Here is a 22,764-nt window from a genome sequence, read left to right on the forward strand (position 1 = left end):
ATTCGATCGGATACCTCGCTCCCATAGGAATGTACTGTATGTAAGTGGCCAAACAACAAGGGGTTAAGCTCAGTCAATATTTGCGCTTAACCTCTTGGTGTTCGGCCACTTACACGCATTCCTATGGGAGCGAGGTATTCGATCAAATACTACTCGCTCATCTCTAGTACTAAATTCTAATATATACTTATAAAACTTACAATTTTATCAACCTATAAATGGAAACATATATTTGATAGGATTGATATGTCAGACATGGTGATGTCAATTCCTCAGTCATATTATTTGGTCGCAACATTAAATGGTTTTACGTACTTTGGTTGACTTAGTGTTCACCAAGCTATAACATGCTGCCTCTGTTCATCATTTTGCTGTAATGTGTACTGGCAGCCAATAATGTGCAATACTACAATTTGTTAAGAATAACTATACTGTTAATAAAACAATATTACTTACTGCTGCAGTTCTATCCACTTCACATCTGCTGCTCAGTATAAAACATGCTTCTGCATCATCCATTCTGGAAAAAAAAGCAGGTGTTGACTATGACCACATTGCTTACACAGGGTTTAAAAATGAATACATATATTTCCCTTATCTAAATGTAATGTGAATTACTCTTATTCTTGCAATTTACACAACACATAATATAGGTGGGATGATTCTACTTCTGGGTCACATACCCCATTTAAATTGTAGTGGCGTTCAGGTTTTGATTTGGGGGGTCCGCTTGGGGACCCTTTGAATGGAAACCTAATCAACTTAAAAAAGCAGTTACCCACAGAAACCCCAGATCCCATAGACTTTACTGGGGTTCGCAGGGTTTCCACTGCATGCAGAGCTTTTCTCTCAGCATTTTTTGAACGGGGACGGAAACCCCAAACAGAGTTAAGCAATGACAGATAAGGGCATTGGTTTAGTTATTTAAAAGCATTAGGGAGCCTGCACACGGAGTTTACGCTCGCTTATTCTGAACATAAAACTCGTTCAGAGTGAGCGGCGTAAAAAACAGATCCCGTTGACTTGAATGGGTGCCGGCATATGCACGCTCCCCATTGAAATCAATACGCGCATATCACATTGAAAGCAATAGGTAAAATAGCCTCCCATTGATTTCAATGGGTAGCACGCGTATGCCAGCACTCATTGAAGTCAATAGGATCTGTTTTTTACGCCGCTCATTCTAAACGAGTTTTACGTTCAGAATGAGCAAGCGTAAACTCCTGCAGGCTCCCTTAGTCACCCAGCCGTCCTCATACAAATTACAGACTGAGGCATCATGCACATGGCCATATGCACTGTCACACCATATTTTTCACGGATAGCACACTGACCCATTCATTTCTACAGTCCCATACACAGGAGTGTGCATTTTCTGTCTTCTGGTTTTTATTTGCCATGTTTGTTTTTTTCTGTAATATTTTGATGGGATTAGCCAAAATCTCATTCAGTTTACTGGTACTGTAAAACAGCGTTGTTGTTTTTTTTTCTGCTGCGTTTCAGTAGCAGGCAAAAACCCTGTGTTTCTGTAATGTGGGGTCATAGCCTGGAATGGGGAATGGCAATTCCCTGTTGTGTGACGATCCCAAGAGTGGAGGTGCTAGGATTACCGATGAGGACATTAGGCAGTTTAGAATTACATTCTAATAGTAAGTTCTATTAATTTGGGCAACAACATGAATAGCTTTTAACAACATATAAAGAATTTCTTGGAAATTTGCATATCCAAGGACCCATGACTCTCGCTCATCAGTATGATATTCTGTATATTTTCTAGAAATGCATTGAAAAAAATAGATGCATCCTCCCTTAACTGTCGTCTTGCCTGGACATGTCCATGTTTGTGTATATTAAGTTAAGCAACTTTTCTGAAACAATAGATACACTCATGAGAAAAACAATTAACATCTTTGGATCCTATGGTTTTACATATCGGGATATAATTAAAATAAATCAGTTATTTTAGAAGGTCAGAAGGAAAATGCACCATATTATTATTTATTTAGCAAAAATAAGGCCAAAATGTAAATGTGGTGCATGTAAAATTATATACACCATTACTGCTTCCATAGGCGTTAAGAGGGTAAGTAGCAGCCATGTGCTGCTAATCAAATAACCTTGATTAATTGGTAATTAGCAAATGTGATCAGCTACACAAAGGCAAGTCTTGCAATTTGCTGGTCTAAAGCAGTGTGCCATGTGTTAACATAAACTTCAACAATGACCCTAAGGAAGCAAATGTTGATGCCCATTAATCTAGGAATCATTATAAGACCATTTCCAAAGTCCATCATTCCACATGGAGAAATTATTCATGAATGGAAGACATTCAGGACAGTGGATGTTCCAACAAATTCACCCAAAGGTCAGGCCATGACATGCTCAGTGAAAGTGCCAAAACCCCTGAGCTACATATAAGGCTCTACAGACCACAGTTAGCATTTTTGTGATAGTACAAGTAGTAACAGATGGAATAAGTAAATAAGTATGGCTTGTTTGGAAGGGTTTGCAGAAAATGCTCCTTTTTTTTTCTAAAAAGTACATGGCAACAGGGCTTAAGTTTGCAAATTTGCATCTGGAGCAATGTCTATTGGGCAGACAAGAACAAATTTAAGATGCTCGAAAATTGAACACTTTATACACCTCAAACACCTCATGCCAAGCACAGTGCTGGACAGATTATGTCTTGTTTTGCAGCCCCTGGAACTGAGCACCTTGCAGTCACTGAGTAAACCAAGTATATTCTAGTGTCAAATGCAAGACCAGCTATCCAACAGCTAAAGCTCAGCAGAAACTGGGCCATGCAGCAGAACAATGATTCCAAGAACATCAGCAAATTCACAACAGAATGGCTGAAAAAAAAAACAAGAATCAAAGTGTTGCAATGATCCAGGTAAAGTCCTCAACCAAACTGAAATACTGTTGTGGGACTTTAAGATTGCAGTGAATAAATTAGAGCCCATAAATCTCAATGCACTGAATTCAAGAGGGTGTACTTGACTTTGCTCATGACCGTATGTGTGACCACCCAGTGGTGCTGCTGGTGGATTGGTTTGCAGACTTTCAAGGCTTTTGATGGCATGCTGTTATATTTTATTTTTAATTGGTTTCATGAGAAATTGTAGTCATTAACCTAATTGGAAATCAGATAAGAGTAGACAGATATGTATTAGCATCAATTGTAGTTCCACCTAGCCATAAGATATTTTATTAAAATCATGTGGTTTCACTCATGCCAACTGGTACATCCCCACCCGTTGGAACTCCTGCGCTGTCCTCTCATTATATGGCGCAGAAGGCGTGATTGCTCATGAATACCTGCTCCTGGACTCTTCTTATTCGGTGCTGGCACTGTTAGGGTTAACTTTTGTGTGCTTGTGATTGGCAGCTTATCTGCTAATCAAGCCTGGGGCGAGTTCTGACAATAGGAAGCAACACTGTGGACCTAGGTCCACCACAGGGGGTCTGGGCTTACTGGTGGCCTGAAGGAAGGTCGGGTCGACTAATCCAAGTTAACAGTAACCTTTTATTGAGATGAATAAAAACAGAAAAGCGCATCTGGACTGACATGACCTGCAAATTCGCATTTGAGAAAGGGCTTTTAGTTGGCTTTTAGAAATGCGTCGTTTTTTTATTTTTTATTCATCTCAATAAAAGGTTACTGTTTACTGTCCCTGTGGTGGACCTAGGTCCACATTGTTGCTTTCTATTGTCTCCTCCTCGTCTGGTGGAAACAGGTTGAACGGCTGCTGCCCCCACCTTGTTATCTACATGCAATATAGGGTGTTGTGACGTACACAACCCCACAAGGTGAGAGGCCATCTGTTACTGCAATTATTATCTAGATATCCCAACATCTTCTCCTACAATACTGCACTTAGTACACTCTGTGTCTCTCTTTTCTCTCTCCCTGGGGTGAGTTCTGGACTTTCTTAAACTGGCCATCAGCCCGCACATAGTTGCTGGTTATTGTGTCTGTCTGGCCTTGCTAAGCATTTCCCTTGCCCCTGTATTGTATATAATGGCCTCTGCTTTCTGAATACTCTTTTGGATTGTGATTTGGTACTGTTTTGTCTCTCTGATTTGAACCTTGGCTTGCTGACTCCTCTTGTGTTGCCTTGTCCTGTTCTGTGTATCACTTATCTAGAGTACGGTTTGTCGTCCAGTTGTCCCTCTCATTAGGACAGGTTGCAACAAATAGGTAGGAACATGGGATTGGCCAAGGTTTAGGGCTCACTGCCTCTGTCTTCCCTTTCTCTAGCAGCTTTTATTGGGAATTACCTTTGGGCAATTCTAACACCAACTTTTATCTTGCGAATTTTCAAGAGGAGTTTATAGTATTCCATGTTAAACTTGAACATCTAATAATTATCATTGAAAATACATTATATTAAATAATTATTAAAAGCAGAACAATGTTTTGGTATTGAATAACTAATAAAAAGACTTAACATAGATTAACTATTTACTTACTTTGCTCTTAATAAATCTTGATCTTTAAGTGCTGAACCCTGTAAGTAGATGACTCTTTGAGACCACATTGGGATCTGAAGAACACGCCTGACTTGAACATCCATCTCCGTGGGGCATAAAATGACAACATAATAATCCTGTATTCAATAGAAGGGAGAATAATAAAGTTTCCACTTATACCTCAATAGTTGATGTGTTTTATCACATTTGTGTATTCCAAAGTGTTACATGGCATTTTCCAAAAGATTCTAGAAGATAGTTCTTTGGAACCAATGCTGTTTTCATTAGAGGCATCTCATCCTATGTCATCTCCTCACTGACAATATTTCTCTATGCTAGGTTTACACCTGCGCTTGGGTTTCCGTTCTTCAAGACCGCTTGGGGACCTGAAAAACGTAAACCTAATCTGCTTAAAAAGCGGTTACCCACGGAAACTCGTGGACCCCACAGACTATAATGGGGTCTGTTGGGTTTCCGCCCGATTTCCACACAAAAATTCTGAGAGAAAAGTTCACATTTTTCAAACGGAATGGGAGATGGAATCCCTGAACAGGCAATGAGTGCAGGTGTAAATCCAGCATTACCTTAGCAATCCAAAAAGTAATAGACTCCACTAAGAAATTATGTCCCACAAATGGTGTAGAGAGCTATTCAATTTAGTGGTCCTTTTTGTGGCTGGACTGGGGGCTCAATACTGTTTCAGAACATAAGCCTACCAATATGATATATCATTGTCTGCATTTTTATCTCTTTAGAAATGAAAAAATAAGTTATAATTCAGAAAGGCTGCTATTAGTGGCTGCTTTTGGAACGTGGCTTCATATAGATCAATGCATACCTAATGGCATGATCTGGGATTATAGCCAAGCCATAATAACGCCCCCAAAAGGAAGAGGGACCAATCTGCATACAATTGTTTTGAGGTTATTGGCTCTCATCAAGGTAGAGCAGGATACTGGCTGACTGTGTCTAAAACACATTCACTGTGTGACTGGCTGACGGTCTAAAACATTGGTCAAATATGCATTGATCTATAGGGAGTATTCTTCCAAAAGTTGGTGCTACAGCAAGTTCCTTTTTTCCAAGTCTTATTTGCATATTCTTTAACCAGAAATAAGGTAGAGAAATACTAAGGGGCAGCAATGGTTAAAAAAATACCTGAAGCCTTGGGTGTGCATAGAATTCATTTAGGAAATCCATTAGTAGATCAATCTTCAAAGAACTGACACATAACACCACATGTTTTTCTGTCTGTGCTCGGTGTCGGCTGTAGTTTCCTCCTGACTTTTGCCTCTCCATCCACAGATAGGCCAACTGCTCAAACTAATAGGTATTAAAAAAACATGAACTGAGATAAACCCATGAGCACAGAATATTACTCTTACTGACAATGGGTTTGCTGGCACAATACTTTCCAAAAACCTAATAAATGAATAATAAAAATAGTAAAATATTTTATGCCTTAAAGAGGACCTTTCCCGACTTTTGGGCACATGCAGTGTTATATACTGCTGGAAAGCTGACAGTGCGCTGAATTCAGCGCACTGTCGGCTTTCCCGATCTGTGCCCGGTGTAAAGAGCTTACGGTGCCGGTACCGTAGTGCTCTATGGTCAGAAGGGCGTTTCTGACCATTAGCCAGAGACGTCCTTCTGCCTCGCGGCGCCTATCGCGCTGTGCTGTGGAGCGGGGAGGAACGCCCCCTCCCTCTGCTCACACAGCTCGTCCATAGACGAGCATTATCAGGAGCGGGAGGGGGCGTTCCTCCCCACTCCACAGCACAGCGTGATTGGCGCCGCGAGGCAGAAGGACGTCTCTGGCTAATGGTCAGAAACGCCCTTCTGACCATAGAGCACTACGGTACCGGCACCGTAAGCTCTTTACACCGGGCACAGATCGGGAAAGCCGACAGTGCGCTGAATTCAGCGCACTGTCAGCTTTCCAGCAGTATATAACACTGCATGTGCCCAAAAGTCGGGAAAGGTCCTCTTTAAATAAAGGTAGCACGATTGAAAATGTTAAAACCAAAAATCTTAATCTACTAATAATAAATGTATGTAACAAAGTTATTTTATATTTATTGATTGTTGATAGTAAAATCTATTACTTTGTTCAAATCTGTTTTTATTTTCTAATTGTAAATTTTTTTAAATTCTATTTTCTGTACATTATATAGCTGATAGTAGCCGGCAATGTTTGTGATTTTAGATAGCTCATTTAACTCCTAAGATACCAGAGTCAGTAATGGCTGTAGTTTCTGACCAATTATTAAGGAGGTCCTTTTTTTGGTCCCCTCATGTCCCTAGAAGGCATAAAAAGGAATCATTTGTCTACACCCCAATTCGATACCAATAAGGGTATGTTCACACTATTATTATTGAAGTTCATTGCTCTCATACATCATAGGATGAACAACTGATGATAACGGTAGTAGAGGAGCCTCCTCAGTCTGCATCCACTCTTATTGACTGTAATGTAAAAAAAAAGGGAGGGGGTTGTGTCTGCATCTGCCATTTAATGTCCTTTTGTTTCATCACGGAATGGATGAGAGTAACAGACATTAAATAAGGGTTCTTTAAACCCACCCTTAAAAGTATAGATTACTCTGCAAGAAAAAAACCCTTACATCACTCGGCAGACGGACAAACATACTTTATGTGTCCACCCTTAACTTAGATCTAATTTGCCTAAGGACTCAGTTTCTCAATTCAATACATTTTCATGACATTATAATAATGACAGACATGCAATAAATAACACAGCCACTGGGTAGCGCCACATAGACACATATTGAAAAGACAGCATTTTACTCTGTGATATGAAATTGTGCAAAGTTTTTAATTTCATGGCACACTAGACAATGTCAGCCACGGTAAAATATAAGGAAGAGCATATACACTCACCGGCCACTTTATTAGGTACACCTGTCCAACTGCTCGTTAACACTTTCTAATCAGCCAATCACATGGCGGCAACTCAGTGCATTTAGGCATGTAGACATGGTCAAGACAATCTCCTGCAGTTCAAACCGAGCATCAGTATGGGGAAGAAAGGTGATTTGAGTGCCTTTGAACGTGGCATGGTTGTTGGTGCCAGAAGGGCTGGTCTGAGTATTTCAGAAACTGCTGATCTACTGGGATTTTCACGCACAACCATCTCTAGGGTTTACAGAGAATGGTCCGAAAAAGAAAAAACATCCAGTGAGCGGCAGTTCTGTGGGCGGAAATGCGTTGTTGATGCCAGAGGTCAGAGGAGAATGGCCAGACTGGTTCGAGCTGATAGAAAGGCAACAGTGACTCAAATAGCCACCCGTTACAACCAAGGTAGCCAGAAGAGCATCTCTGAACGCCGCACAGTACGTCGAACTTTGAGGCAGATGGGCTACAGCAGCAGAAGACCACACCGGGTGCCACTCCTTTCAGCTAAGAACAGGAAACTGAGGCTACAATTTGCACAAGCTCATCGAAATTGGACAATTGAAGATTGGAAAAACGTTGCCTGGTCTGATGAGTCTCGATTTCTGCTGCGACATTCGGATGGTAGGGTCAGATTTTGGCGTCAACAACATGAAAGCATGGATCCATCCTGCCTTGTATCAACGGTTCAGGCTGGTGGTGGTGGTGTCATGGTGTGGGGAATATTTTTTTGTCACTCTTTGGGCCCCTTGGTACCAATTGAGCATCGTTGCAACGCCAAAGCCTACCTGAGTATTGTTGCTGACCATGTCCATCCCTTTATGACCACAATGTACCCAACATCTGATGGCTACTTTCAGCAGGATAATGCGCCATGTCATAAAGCTGGAATCATCTCAGACTGGTTTCTTGAACATGACAATGAGTTCACTGTACTCCAATGGCCTCCACAGTCACCAGATCTCAATCCAATAGAGCATTTTTGGGATGTGGTGGAACGGGAGATTCGCATCATGGATGTGCAGCCGACAAATCTGCGGCAACTGTGTGATGCCATCATGTCAATATGGACCAAAATCTCTGAGGAATGCTTCCAGCACCTTGTTGTATCTATGCCACGAAGAATTGAGGCAGTTCTGAAGGCAAAAGGGGGTCCAACCCGTTACTAGCATGGTGTACCTAATAAAGTGGCCGGTGAGTGTATATCAGTGGAAATGTGCATTATATTATATAAATCCTTTAATATGTGCTATGATTGTATTCCTGTCTTTTGCATTTGACGCTAGGTTCACACCTGCGCCTGGTGACCATCTGCTTGCAAACCGTTTTAAGAGAAAAATGGTTTTGTACAAAAACAATTCCAAACAGTTACACAGCAGATACCAAAATCCATCTTTTTGACAGATAGTCAATAGTAGATAGATCAAAAAATGGACCATTTATGATCCGATTGTGTCCGTTTTTGCCCAATCTGCTTTTTTTTCTTTTCCCCTTTCTTTGCTTCATTCTGAGAATACACAGAGGAAAAAATGGATTACAAAACTGACAAAGATACATTGCTATCCGTTTGTATTCCGCTTTCCATAGACCTCATTGTTAAAAAAAAAAAAAAATGGCTTGGTTGCTGTCCGTCTGGAACCCTTATTTTTGGAATGGAGAAAAAGTCCTGCAAGTCTGACTTTTCTCTCTGTTCAAAAGAGCAGATACCAGAGAGAAATCTTCCAAATGCAGAACTGCAGATGGTTTTTACAACTCACTTAAATCAATGGATTTTAAAACGAACCATTTGAAAGCAGTTTTTGAGGATTTTGAGGCGGTTCGAAAACTGATTTCATGTGGAGAGGCAGAGGCAGATGTGAACGAAGCCTGAGATATATATACAGCTACTTTTACTGGGTCATTTTTTACCTGGCCACTGTTGGACTTTTATACTTCTCTTCATATCCATTTGTTCTTAAAGGGATTGTCCCATCTCAAGGACCCTACCTGTACTGGTACCTTATGCAAATTTAAGATGTTTCCTAAATATATTGCTTTAGAAATTCTACTTTGTTCTCCTTTTTTGTGACAATATTTTTGTCCCATTGTTTACACAGCATTGCTATAACCATGGACCTAGAGGATGAGTGACTTCACTTACTCACTGCTCCGCTGGCAGAACAATCGTTCAACTAATTGCAGTTTTCTGATAAAGCCTGGTCTGTTAGCTCTCTATGTAAATACACAGATAACACTGAGTCTATTCTGTACAAGCATCTGCATATTATCTCATCTGTATAAGTGGTGTGAGACTTCTCGTTTAGCAAGAGGGAGGAGGGGGGAGAACAATACAGGAAGGGAGATGAAAAGACTGCAGCCAGACTGCTGAGACACTGAGATGGCAGTGAGATGGCAAAACCCCTTTAATGTTATTTCAATAAAGCATTTACATTTATGGTAATTTGGGCCATTGTTTGGGATCTTCCAAGAGACCTGCATATATATGCCATACTGCTTATTTACTAGGCATGCTGCTTGTGTGGTTGGGTGTATATATAAGAGTTATGAGTTTGGGAATATGGAAATTAGAAGGTAGAAAAGCAAAACTATACAAATTTTCTTACTGAAGGGTTTAGTGAACCACAGACTAAATTAATATTACTGTACACCAAACACTGTTAAAATGAAGCTCCGAAAATAGCAGAATTGCATTTATTCTTCCGAAAAACACAACCTCATCCAGTAAGTCCTTAAAAAGTTATGACTCTTGGATGGTAGGGAATAAAAGTTTAAACTTAAAATTGACTTTCCTTAATGCTTTTAAAGGGGTATAACCATCAACCATATTCAGCTACTTTCACGTATCTCTAGTCACGCATCTCTAGTCACAAAGGCCACAACATCACACCTTTATCAATCTTTTTTATACCACTATATTATACCATTCCTCTCTTATTTCTCCTAGAAATGTATTACCAATCTAACAATTGAATTCAATTCCCTTGTTAAAGAGGACATTTCACGTCCTCATAGACATATGATATTATGTAGAGATGAGCGAGTACTAATTGAAACGGTAGTTTCAAATAGCACGCTCCCATAGGAATGAATGGGAATGGCCAGTGTGCAGGGGGTTAAGCGGAAGGACGCCGGCCCCGGGTGCGTGCTGGCTGCATCCATTCATTCCTATGGGAACGTGCTATTCGAAACTACCGCTTCGAATAGTACTCACTCATCTCTAATATTATATACCGCTAGAAAGCCGACAATACACTGAATTCATCACCCTGTAGGCTTTTCTGGTAGGCTCCGCAGTTCTGGAGATATTGGTGCCATCAATTTTGGCACTGATATCTTCCCACTGTCAGAAGGGTGGGGAATGTCCCCCAGATAGTAAAAAATTATGGAACAACGCACTGCAGGCTTTCTAGTGGCATGTAATACCGCACATATATGAGGATGTCAAAGTCCCTCTTTAAGTGACTTTGCCCCTACACATTCTGGCAGTGACTGGACAATATATAGAGTATTCACAACCTCAACTGGAAACGCCAATGTCAATTTATTCTTAGATTAATTTTAGGTATTAGAGATGAGCGAACACTAAAATGTTCGGGGTTCGAAATCCGATTCGAACAGCCGCACACTGTTCGACTGTTCGAACGGGTTTCGAACCCCATTATACTCTATGGGGGGAAATTCTCGTTTCAGGGTTACGCAACATTCAATCAAATTCTACTTACCAAGTCCATGAGTGAGGGTCGGGCTGGATTCTTCTCCCTGCGCAGCGACCCCGCGTCCTCTTCCAGCCTTGAATTCACTCTGCTAGGCATTGGGCCTGGGCAAAGCCAACTGCGCATGCCCACACTACAAGCGGACATGCTCAGTCGACTCTGCCCAGGCCCGATGCCTGGCAGAGTTAATTCAGAGCCGGAAGACGCCGCGGGGATGATGCGGAGGGAGAAGACTTCTAAAGGTAAGAGAAGAACCAGCGTTGATTGGCAATGTATAGCATTCTGCCAATCAACTCTGGTTCTGCATTGAATCTTAACTTCGAACAGCTAGTAGTACTTGATCGAGTACGAGTATTTCAAATACCGTAGTATTTGATCGAATACCTACTCGATCGAGTACTACTCGCTCATCTCTAGTAGGTATAACAGGAATAGACAGATATGTCAGGAGCAGGGACAGGTGCTCTCTTGCCGATTCTATTGGCTGGACATGTTCCGATATCACAAGTTCTGCAGCCTTTCTCAATACAACAAGATTTCATGACCATTTATAACAAAGTAATATGCTAACAATCCTACTTGTGTCTACAGTATGTGAGGCCACTGGATGAGCAAGGGTGAATTGTAACCTTTCAAAGGTTTTCAGACTCCCAAAATCTTAAGTTTCAAAAACTAAGATGCCAGAGAAGACATTGAGTAGCAGTAGTGTATTAAGACTCTGCATTATCTTGGATTATTACATTACTTTGTCAATTTGGTTTCTATATAATAGATTTGCAAGTTCATAAAATCTATTGCTAAAATGCTATTGGGTAAATTTCAGAAGTGTCATATTAAAGTTGAGAAGATTTTTACCTGGATCGGGAGAACAACTAATGCAACGCAGATCATTATAACAACCAAAAGTTTGGACTGCCAGATCTTTGGGGTGACATCTCCGAAACCAACAGTGGAAAAAGTAACAATGCAGAAGTAAAGTGAATCAAATAGCGTCAAATTATTTCCAGCTCGCTCCAGATGCTGAATTCCACAAATGCTGGAATAAAACAGAAAGATTCAAGTCAGAAGAACATTAGGCATATAACAGGATGAGATTTTCAGATTTTTTAAATTGGAAATACTAAGGACAGCATATTGCATGGATAAGTTTGCTTTTACATTAGCCTAGATGACCAAAAAAATATTCCGACAGATTTACTAAAATTGAGCGGTCTTAGACTAGATAGTCTTAAACTTCAAAAGATTTATCGAAAAGTCGAATGCTAAATAATAAAGTTGTCTAGTATAGCTTAACATTTCCTATTAGTTGGCTTTGACTACAACAGATAAATATGCCGAAGTATAAATAGGGTTGAGGGGATATCGTCACTCCATAGGGAGAGAACTACCATTTAGGTGTGTGGAGTCTTATTAAACCATGAGCGCTCCACTGTGCAAAGGAACATGGGAAGAATATGCAAATCTGATTTCCATGATGTAATTAGGATGCCAGTGCCTCAAGTATGCCCACCAATAGAGGGCGCTGACTGAGAATGTGCAAGTCTATCTTCCATGATGTAATTAGGAAGACAGAGTTTCAGTCAAATAAACCTATAGAGGGCGCTCCCTTTAACATCATGCCAACCTTATCAGAGGCCTTTGTTTGCAATGATGTTGGGATTATACCAGTTACACTCTCTCAGCCAAGGACAGCTGTTTCGATGTATTTGCATCTCATCAGCTTCGCTCAGAGAGGACTGATCTGGCAGAGGTGAGAGGCTTAGACAGGGTTTGCACAGTGAAGCGCTCATGGCTTAATAAGACTCCACACACCTAAATGGTGGTTCACTCCTTATGGAGTGACGATATCCCCTCAACTCTGCCTAAGCCTCTCACCTCTGCCAGATCAGTCCTCTCTGCGCGAAGCTGATGAGATGCAAATACATTGAAACAGCTGTCCTTGGCTGAGAGACTGTATCTAGTATAATCCCAACATCATTGCAAACAAAGGCCTCTGAGAAGGTCGGCATGATGTTAAAGGGAGCGCCCTCTATAGTTTTTTTTTATTGAGACTCTGTCTTCCTAATTACATCATGGAAGATAGACTTGCATATTCTCAGTCAGTGCCCTCTATTGGTGTGCATACTTCAGGCACTGGCATCCTAATTAAATCATGGAAGTCAGATTTGCATATTCTTCCCATGAAGTATAAATGCACATTTTTGGTGTACAGTGTTGCAATGTAGACCATGCCCATGTCCTGTTAGGCTATGCCCATTTTTTTTTTTTTTTTTTTTTTTTTTTTTATGTCCCCTTTTCTTTCAAGTAAAAGTGTAGTGAAGAATGTAGTTTAGCTTGTTGGTCCACATTACACCTGGATTCTTGAACACTTTGCTTAGTATATGTCCCCCAATATTTTGTTAATAAAAGTGATCAAAGAATACTATCTATAAATCCTCTGTGGTCATGGGGGGGGGGGGGCATTCTCCAATCTCTTCACGTAGATAGATGGCTGGCTGATGTATATGTATGTATATTTATGGGCAGGAGGAGTGAATATACTGTATGAATGCAATTAATTCATAAATGTTAGGTCAATGTATTCTGCACTCACTCCTATAACCCAAATGGCACAGAATACAGCCTTGTGAACTATTTGGTGGCCTTGGGCTTAATATTCTTCCTCTTCATAGGGAAACAATATCAGTTGACGGATTTGTAATTTTATGCTGTTTGCCCTTTATTCACTCTGTTGCCCTAAATGTATTTTTCTTGGAGACCTTTACACCTGACAACAAAGGACATTGCAGGCAATATGCATTGCATGTTTTACACCAAACCGAATCTTGTAAAATGTTACCAGTTTCGTATATGTAATGAATTTAAATTTTGCACTGTTTCCAAGGTCGGTGTATGCTATGGGTGAATTGAATGAGAATAACTGTAGCAGCCAGTCAGTGCCGCACCTCCCATGAGGCGACCTGAAGCAAGCGCTTCAGGCGGCACTATGCCAGGGCCTCAGAGAGGGCTGCATTTTTGCTTCCCTAAGCCAGTCCAGGACAAGCTGTCCTGGACTGGCTTATCACGGAGTGGTGGTTTGGGGAGGCCACTGGAGCAGTGCTGCTCCAGCAGCCTCCCCTCATGCTCAGGCAGAGAGCAGGCAGTCTCCTGGCCTACTCTCTGCCGGCGAACGGCGCTAAGCCCCGCCCCTTCACTCGGCCACTCCCCCTTCACTCAGCCACGCCCCCACCCGCCCGGTCATGCCCCGCTCCGCCCCCTCCTCCCGGCGAAGGGGGGGTGGCTTTCTGCAGTTAGCCTCGGGCGGCGAAAGGAGCAGGCTCACCCCTGCCAGTCACTTACCTGGACCTAGGGTAGCTGGAGATTGTGGAGCTATTTTCATAGCTAAGCAAGTGGTAGTCTGATGTATAGTTACAGCTTAATGTTCATGGGGTATTCTCATCTTAGTAAACTAACCCCTATCTATAAAACCTCATGTAACCTGCAGATTGGAGGGGCTTTAACTACTGGGACCCCAACAATCATGAAAACAAATGTTTTATCTCTAGTTCTGAATGAAGTGAAATTGCCAGAGATAGCTGAAATATAGTGTTTAGCTATCTTTGGCGCTCTCATTAGAATACCATTGCATTAAGAAAGGGGTACAACCCCCCCTCCTCCTGATTCAAGGGGGGGGGAGCTGTTGCACTTTCATCAATCTGCAATTTGTATACTATACCTATGGATAGAGGATAACTTGCTCAGATGGTGTTTATGTTTCAAGTTCCAATCCAATGCCATCACTGTACACATACAAACTGTTATACTTATATAGGAAAATGTTGTACCACCACCGTAGCTGAACTCATTGCCAAAAACAAATATATGCTGTCTTTACCATGAAATAGTTTATCTATATCATTAAGCCACATCCTTGCTTGTGAGCAATGGTAAAACTTCCCCAAATTTTTCTATGACAAAAATGTCAAAACAATCCCAGTTTTTGCAATATTCTAAAGACTATGAGCAAGAATATGGCAGATGAGATTTAATGGTGATAAAAGTAAAGTAATGCAAGTTTCGCTTAATATGAGAGATTAGAAAGATTGAGCTTAGCTTTAGTTTGGAAAAATATACAGTAGCAGTGATATAATTTACTTGTATAAATACCATAGAAGATAGAAGTATGCAAAAAGCCAAGGGACATTCTTTATGTGTGTAGAAAAGGCATCTGTATAGGGGTCTCTATAGTTATGGTATTGAATGATCTGCCATAAGGGAAACAATGACTGATACCATAACAAGAGCTAAAACAGGACTAGATGCTTATTTAAAGACAAAGAAAATTGAGGATTATACAGTTGCATAGAACAATATCATACAACTGAACAAATCCCTATCAAACACATGCCAAAAGGATACCCTCATCTCCTCACAAAACAAGGCAGTGTGACTCTTCTGAGGTGATTGTTATTGATAAATGGTCGATTTTTAATATAATAAAGGATTCTGTGGGTTTAGTGGTGAAAATCCTGGGGACGGGATCCCTTTAAAGTCTGTGGGACCATCAGAATAAATGTAATAAAAATCAATAGTATAAATGTAGTCTTACTAAATATATTAACACGATGTATCAGATTCCCATGTGCCAATTTACTAACTAAATACACCAATAGCATGTATTATATGGACAGCCGTATTGGGACATGTTTCTTAATTATTGAAACTAGGCATTTCATTCATTGCCACAGGTATACAGAAAGACACACCAAGACATGCAGTCTGGCTTTACCAACATATGTGAAAGAATGAGTCACTCGTTGAATTCCAGTGTGGTAGTGACATTTTATGCAATCTCTTGCCTCCTAGATGATCCAAGATCAATTGTGAAAGGCATTATTGTGAGGTGATGGAAAGCATTTAGGAACCAAATTTACAGAACGGGTTGCCTAGTAGTGAGGTGCATAATGAATACAATTTGCCAATGCTCTGATTCTTGAGTGACTATAGAGTTCTAAAGCTCCTCTGCCATTAACATCACCACAAAAATTGTGCCAGGAGGTTCTTGGCATTGGTTTCCATGATTGAATAGCTTGTACAATGCAACATTACAAACACGCAATATCTTTACGGCAGGAAGGGAATATATAAGATGTATGAGTGTACATCAGGATATACCCCAGGATTACGAGGAAAAAGACACCAGAACTGATTCCCCAGAATGCCCTTGCAACCCTGAGAAAACAGTGAGGGATTTGTTGTAACCAATGTACTCTGCACAATACAGTACAATACAATGGAAATATATATTTCACCATTCAATGTGCATTCACAAAATTATGCTCACTAAGCAAGCCCCTTAATAAATTCATTTAGGGGTGCAGTTTTCCAAATGATATCACTTCCTAAGGGATTCCACTTTACTAACACCTCAGTGGCTCTGCAACTGAATATGGCGTCCAAGTACCAAACATCTAAATCATCGCTCCAAAAAATCGCTCTTTCACTTATGAGCTCTGCTGTGCACCAAAAGAGCAGTTCATACCAAATTGTGAAATAATTTTAGAATATGTCTTTCTTCTGACACAAGCTGGTCACAGGGCACTGAATTAGTGTCTCTCTGTAAAAGCTGAAATTTTAATCAGCTGCGCATTTGTTTACTGTGAACTACATTAATGCAACATTCGGGGGTTAAAAATAGGCTGCAGTTTACATAATGGGGTCACTTCTTGGAGAATTCAACTTTACTGGCACCTCTATGTCTTTGCAAACGCACACACGGCAGACAGTGCTCAGTGAACTTCCGGTGTTCTGAGGTGGATAATTAGAATATCAATAAAAGTGGGCTAATTCAAAAACAGCTGCGAGGATTAACAAATTAAAGGTATGTCTGAAATAGCCTTTCTAAAGGCTATGCAAATATATGCTTAGTTAAAAATGTGTTTTCTCAATGATAGAATCAGTTTAATATGTTTTTACCTCTTTGTAGTTGTCCAGTTATACAGTACATGTTCTTCATGACACTGGTTACCCTACAGAAGTTTTTATACTGTTGATTGATGCACTGACACAGTGTCACATTGGAAATGTTGTCTTTCTCATGTGATCTCACTGTGTACCTGTTATGTACATGCTACTGAATGCACAGCTCAAATACACAATTGTACTATTTGTTTAAAAATCAGTAAAAGAGATTTATAAAGTAAGAGATAAATCATTAAACAACACTCCAGAAGACACAATAATATTTCTGTACATTGGATTATGTGTATATTTTATATAGAGACGGTTCTCTAAATCTTCCATCCACATGAACTATAAGGTCATTTTGTTTGTCTATATACTTAGAGTAGAAAATAATGAGAGCACACGCTTTCAGGCTCGGTGTAAGGAAACCATTGGACAAGTTTTACTACAGTAGTTGGTACATTAGTACATACTGTGCATTCTGAGTAACTGATTTCATTTTTATGGCACTGCTTGAATTGAATTTGGAATTTGATTATTTTCTGATGGTTTTTATATTATTATTTCTTACATTGTTTCCCGCATCAGGTTATTGTTAAATGTTCTCTGACATTACTCATAGAATTGAAATATCCTCATATAATGTTTTACATATTTTTTTTAAAAAATGATGCCAATGTGTTAACAATATCTGAGGTTAAAGCACATTTAAGGAGGATGGCTAAGTATTGTATCACTGCAGGATGCAGACAGGGCCAATGATATTTGATGGATACAAAGGATATAAAATATTGATAAACATTCACTAACATACCTACAATCCATAAGAAGGAGGTAGGCTTATTATTAGTAAATGTGCAGAGTAAGTCACATTACATGGTTACATGTGGTGCACCATGCTCACTAATAGTCGATTGGTGATCTTCAACTAGATTAGAAACCCTCTCCAGTATCTACAGTATATATGTATACCCCACAAGTACCCCCCCCCCCAGTCTGTCAGCATCCTGCAAGGTAAATTATGAACAGATTAATACAGATAATAGTTGATATTTTGTCTAAAATATACAAGCTCGCAACCAACATCAAGGGTACTAGTCTTACTTGTATCTTCATTAAAACCAGAAACAAACTAAAAGGGACATAATAATAATAATAATAATAATAATAATAATAATAATAATAATAATAATAATAATAATAATACTATAACTGTAATCTGGACATATTTATCTAATACAAAGTGAAGCATTAGTTCACTGCAGGATGCAGACAGGCCCAAGTGATGTGAATTGTTCTTGGAAGGAAAAGTGGGTACTAGTTATTGTAGGGTATATGTACATACTGTAGATAATGCTGTAGATACTGGACAGCCTGCCTCATCAAATAGTATAGGAATCACCAATAGTCTGTTAGCCACTACAGTGCACCACAGATAACTGCCACATTATAGAAGCCAGCTCAATGTACATTTGGAATAGTATCCACCAATCTAGTATGCATTGACCCAGTTTTAGACCGGGATTCCTAGGGCTCAACAGTAAAATTTATTTTGTGCGTCCACTGCACAGTTACATGCAAATATAGTACAACAGAGGATTGGGGAGAGGGATCACAGCCCACTTATTTGACCTTCTGTATGTAGCTTCCAAGAATGCTGCTGTACAGATTAATCTTTAGGATGGAAGATGCTCGGATTTGTGCCCATCGGCTTGGTGCGTATTCACAAGAAGAAACGAAGAAGAATCCAGCTCTACTCCAAATATCCTTAAAACTTAGCGTTTATTTGCACTGATTAGAATCCAAGACGCATTACAAACATGGCTGTTATCACGATAGATCCATTTCTACTGGGAAAAGCGACCAGCTGACGCGTTTCGAGGATAGCTGGTCGCTTTTCCCAGTAGAAATGGATCTATTGTGATAACAGCCATGTTTGTAATGCGTCTTGGATTTTAATCAGTGCAAATAAACGCTAAGTTTTAAGGATATTTGGAGTGGAGCTGGATTCTTCTTCGTTTCTACATGCAAATATAACCTGACATCCCTTCACCAAATTCTAAGGCTTCAATAGTAGCTTGCTGCCTAGCCTTGTGTCTGACTGTTTCTGTCCTCTTGGTCCTCTCTGTTGCTTTAAACTGTGGCCCTTTTATCTTTGTCCTCACACAGCAGCAGACTTCAGGCACCAGTAAGACACTAAGAAAACACGATATGACTCTAATATTAGTTTCTAGATCATATTACCAATTGTCTCAGTAATCTGACTCTTATTCACTGAAGTATCAAACTCTCCAAGCCAGGGTGGTGAAATCTATTAAAACTTAACTTTTAATTCCAACTATTAAAAGGCCTCTAAAAGTGTAGCCAATTTGTCCTGGCGTTGTCCCGAATATCAGCCTCTGGGCCAATTTTGACCTACGTCAGCCCATTCTTACCCAATAACTGCTTATTTTTTTCACAATGTTTATGTTTGAGGATTGACCAGAGGTTTTCAATGGGATTGAGTTCTGGGCAGTCTCCTGGCTATGGACCCATAATGTTAATGTTTTGCTTTCTGAGCAACATAGTTATCACTTTTGCATTGTGACACAATGTTCCTTCATGCTGGAAAATGCATTGTTCAAGTTTCTCCTGGATTGTTAGGAAAGTTGCCCTTGCAGGACTATTAAATACCTACTGTATATAACAGTGTTCTTATGCCACATGAAGACAACCTAGTATGCAGGCTGAAGGGAGGGAAGATTTTTTTAATGGAAGGCACTTGAATCACACTCCAAGTGTCATGTGTGTGCTTTCCATACTCCATTCTTTATAGGGGGTTCTATTCCTATTCAATTATCAGATGGTGATGGAGCATTAGATACCCATACTGTGTGTGCATGTAGTCTTAGGCCAAATTGTGAGTGAACACATTCCCTTGGTTGAAAAGTAGAGATGAGCAAATTGACTACCACCGACCTATTCTAAATTGTTAACAAAACAAACCATTTGGAATTTGTCTCGGACAAACTAAAATGATCAGAAATAAATGATTATATTGCTGTTCAATAAATATGGGCAAACCCCAGAATATTTGTTTCACCCTGGTTTGATTCAGTATAAACTTGTTCAGATAGAACCTGTAGGCAAACTAGGCCTAAATGAATGACTCACTATAGGCATATAGCACTATATTGTCCAGTATAATGTCAGGCTCCATATGCTGCACCCCTGCATATTTTAAACAAGACTTCTCCACACAGTATGAGGCCCCGATAGAGTATAAAGCCCCTTTAATGGTCCTCACACTATATAATGCTTGTTTAGTGGCCCTATAAAGAATATTTCACCTTTAGTGGTCCCACAAAGTATATAGCCCCTTTACCAATCCCCATACAGCAAAATACCCCCTTAGTAACTCACACAGCATAAAACTCCCTTAGTTTAATGACCTCTTAGTATAATGGCCCCTACATGGTAACATGTCCCCTTTAGTAACCCCACACTGGGAACAGTAATAGGTAATGGCCTCTATTTATCAATCCTCAATCTTGAACACACCTGTCTCCTCTTTTGCTCCTTTTTCCATCATATATTATGCCTGGACGCTGAACAATAGCAGCATGTGATGTTCTGACATTATTCACCATGAAAAGATAATGGAGAATTTTTTTTGAAAATATCAGTTGCAACATAATTTGTTGCAATGGGTATTTTGGCACCACCCATGCCAATTTCATGAAGGGGGGGGGGGGGGTCGTGGGCATGCTGAGGGAAAAGCCATCATCCCTATCTTCCAGATTTATAATCATTTATATTAGTAAAGTGGCGTAACTGATGATTAAAATCTAAGCTACCTATTAGCTGGGGTAGATGTCACTGTAGGCACTGGCAGGAGAAATGTGCCTTCTCATAAGTGGGATATACAATGTGTTGATAATGCCAGTCTAGATAAATCTCTCCGAAATGTGGCGATGATTGGAGCTGCACACGACTTGTCCACGATTGAGGATTGGTAAGCAAAATATCACCAGTTACCTATTGAAATAATCTAAAAATTACAACCTTTTTTGGGGGGGTCTGTATCCGGGACAAGTATTTTCCAGGACTTAAAAATCAGGACAGTCCCAGCAAATTCTGTTACAAGTGGACATGTACTAGCTTTGTACTAAGTAACTAGAAAGTGGATTCCCAATAACTTAGTCTGACACCAACATTGTTTAAGGCATAACTCATCCTGCAGCCTGGTATTAGACTGTTTAACGAGTAGAGATCCCACAACACAGCAATGATCTGAGGGCAATGTATTACAGCAACAAGGAAATTCATCAGAAACCCAGTTCAGAAGGTTAAAACCACATTTAGTATTTCCAATGAACAGCCACTGTACTCATACAAAATGTAAATAGGAGCATAGATCACATCTGTTTACGTAAGGATAAACTTTGGATTTTGTGCAAGGCAGTATAAAGGATTAGCAGTCATTTACAGAAATAGCACGTGTGTTCCAGTAAACTGTGTTAGCTTTATTATCTTTATACCACAGTGCCAGCATTTCAACACCAGGAAGAGGGAATCACAAAACGATGATTGTGAAAGGGAGAACAAATGGTAAAAATAAGTTAGATAGAAATAATTTCTATATATTTATATATATAGAAAATGAGAAATAAAAAAAATTGTGTTAGGCTAAGACCCCATGTTGTGGAAATGCAGCTTTTTTTTTGTTGTAGATTTTGATGCAGATTTTTGAGCTAAAGTCACAAGTGGATTGAGCAAGAGGGAGAAGTATAAAAGCTTCCTATATATTTCCCAATCCTTTTGAAGTCATTTTTGGCTTTGGCTGAAAAAAAAAAACCCCAACAAAATCTGCAACAAAAAAAGTTGCATTTCCGCAACGTGGGGCCTCATCAGCATAGTATAAATTCAGTAGATATTTTTTACAGTATTTAAGTATTATACTTGTATATTGAAAAAAAACACACATTTACTACAGATATATACATTATATGGAACTCCGGAATATTAACCTGTAGTTGTCTCCCCTCTTCAAGAATTATGATGGAAAACTTGTAAAGATGTAAAGAAAATTGAGGCACTTAATAAATCAGCCTCAATGTGTTTTGCATCTTTTGATACTGTTTTATAACGTTTTAACATTTATTATGTTATTTGCACTTTCCAGCTTTACAATGGACACTTTAAAGAGAGTCTGTCATTGGCTATAGCGCAGTGGCGGATCCAGGGTTTGCGGGGCCCTGGGCAATTGACTTTGGTGGGGCCCTACGCGCAGCGCGCCGCAGCAAATTAGGCCCCGCCCACTTTTATGTTGACTCCGCCCATTCTCATTCATTTTTCATGTGATTCCACACAGTATAATCCTCCTACAGTCACTCGTAAAGTATATGTCCCCCCTCCATCTCTCCCCATTTTCATATACACCCTTCATCTACCCCTAGTTTCATGTCCCCCCTCTATCTCTGTCCCCAGTTTCATGCCATTCTCCCCCTTTATCTGCCCACAGTTTCATGTCCCCCCCGTCTCTGCCCCAGTGTCATGCCGTTCTCCCCCTTCATCTGCCCCAATGTCATGCCATTCTCCCCCCCTTCATCTGCCCCAGTGTCATGCCATCACCCTTCATCTGCCCCAGTATCATGCCATTCTCCCCCCTTCATCTGCCTCAGTGTCATGCCATTCTCCCCCCTTCATTTGCCCCAGTGTCATGCCATCCCCCCTTCATCTG

At 40.1% G+C, this 22,764-nt stretch overlaps 1 protein-coding gene across 2 annotated transcripts in view; it reads right to left on the minus strand.

Moving 5' to 3' along the window:
- The window catches only part of KCNT2 (potassium sodium-activated channel subfamily T member 2), a 574,767-nt gene that overhangs the window by 310,333 nt on the left and 241,670 nt on the right, over nt 1-22,764 (minus strand). For both annotated transcript variants that reach the window (XM_075287704.1, XM_075287703.1), the window contains exons 9-12: nt 11,955-12,135; nt 5,632-5,796; nt 4,474-4,610; nt 457-520 (exon numbers count right to left, since the gene is read on the minus strand). In XM_075287704.1, coding sequence (XP_075143805.1) covers nt 457-520; nt 4,474-4,610; nt 5,632-5,796; nt 11,955-12,135 — 547 coding nt within the window. The remainder of the gene's footprint in view (nt 1-456; nt 521-4,473; nt 4,611-5,631; nt 5,797-11,954; nt 12,136-22,764) is intronic.

This window comes from Leptodactylus fuscus, chromosome 9 (genome assembly GCF_031893055.1).
Source record: "Leptodactylus fuscus isolate aLepFus1 chromosome 9, aLepFus1.hap2, whole genome shotgun sequence".
Classification (NCBI taxonomy): Eukaryota; Metazoa; Chordata; class Amphibia; order Anura; family Leptodactylidae; genus Leptodactylus; species Leptodactylus fuscus.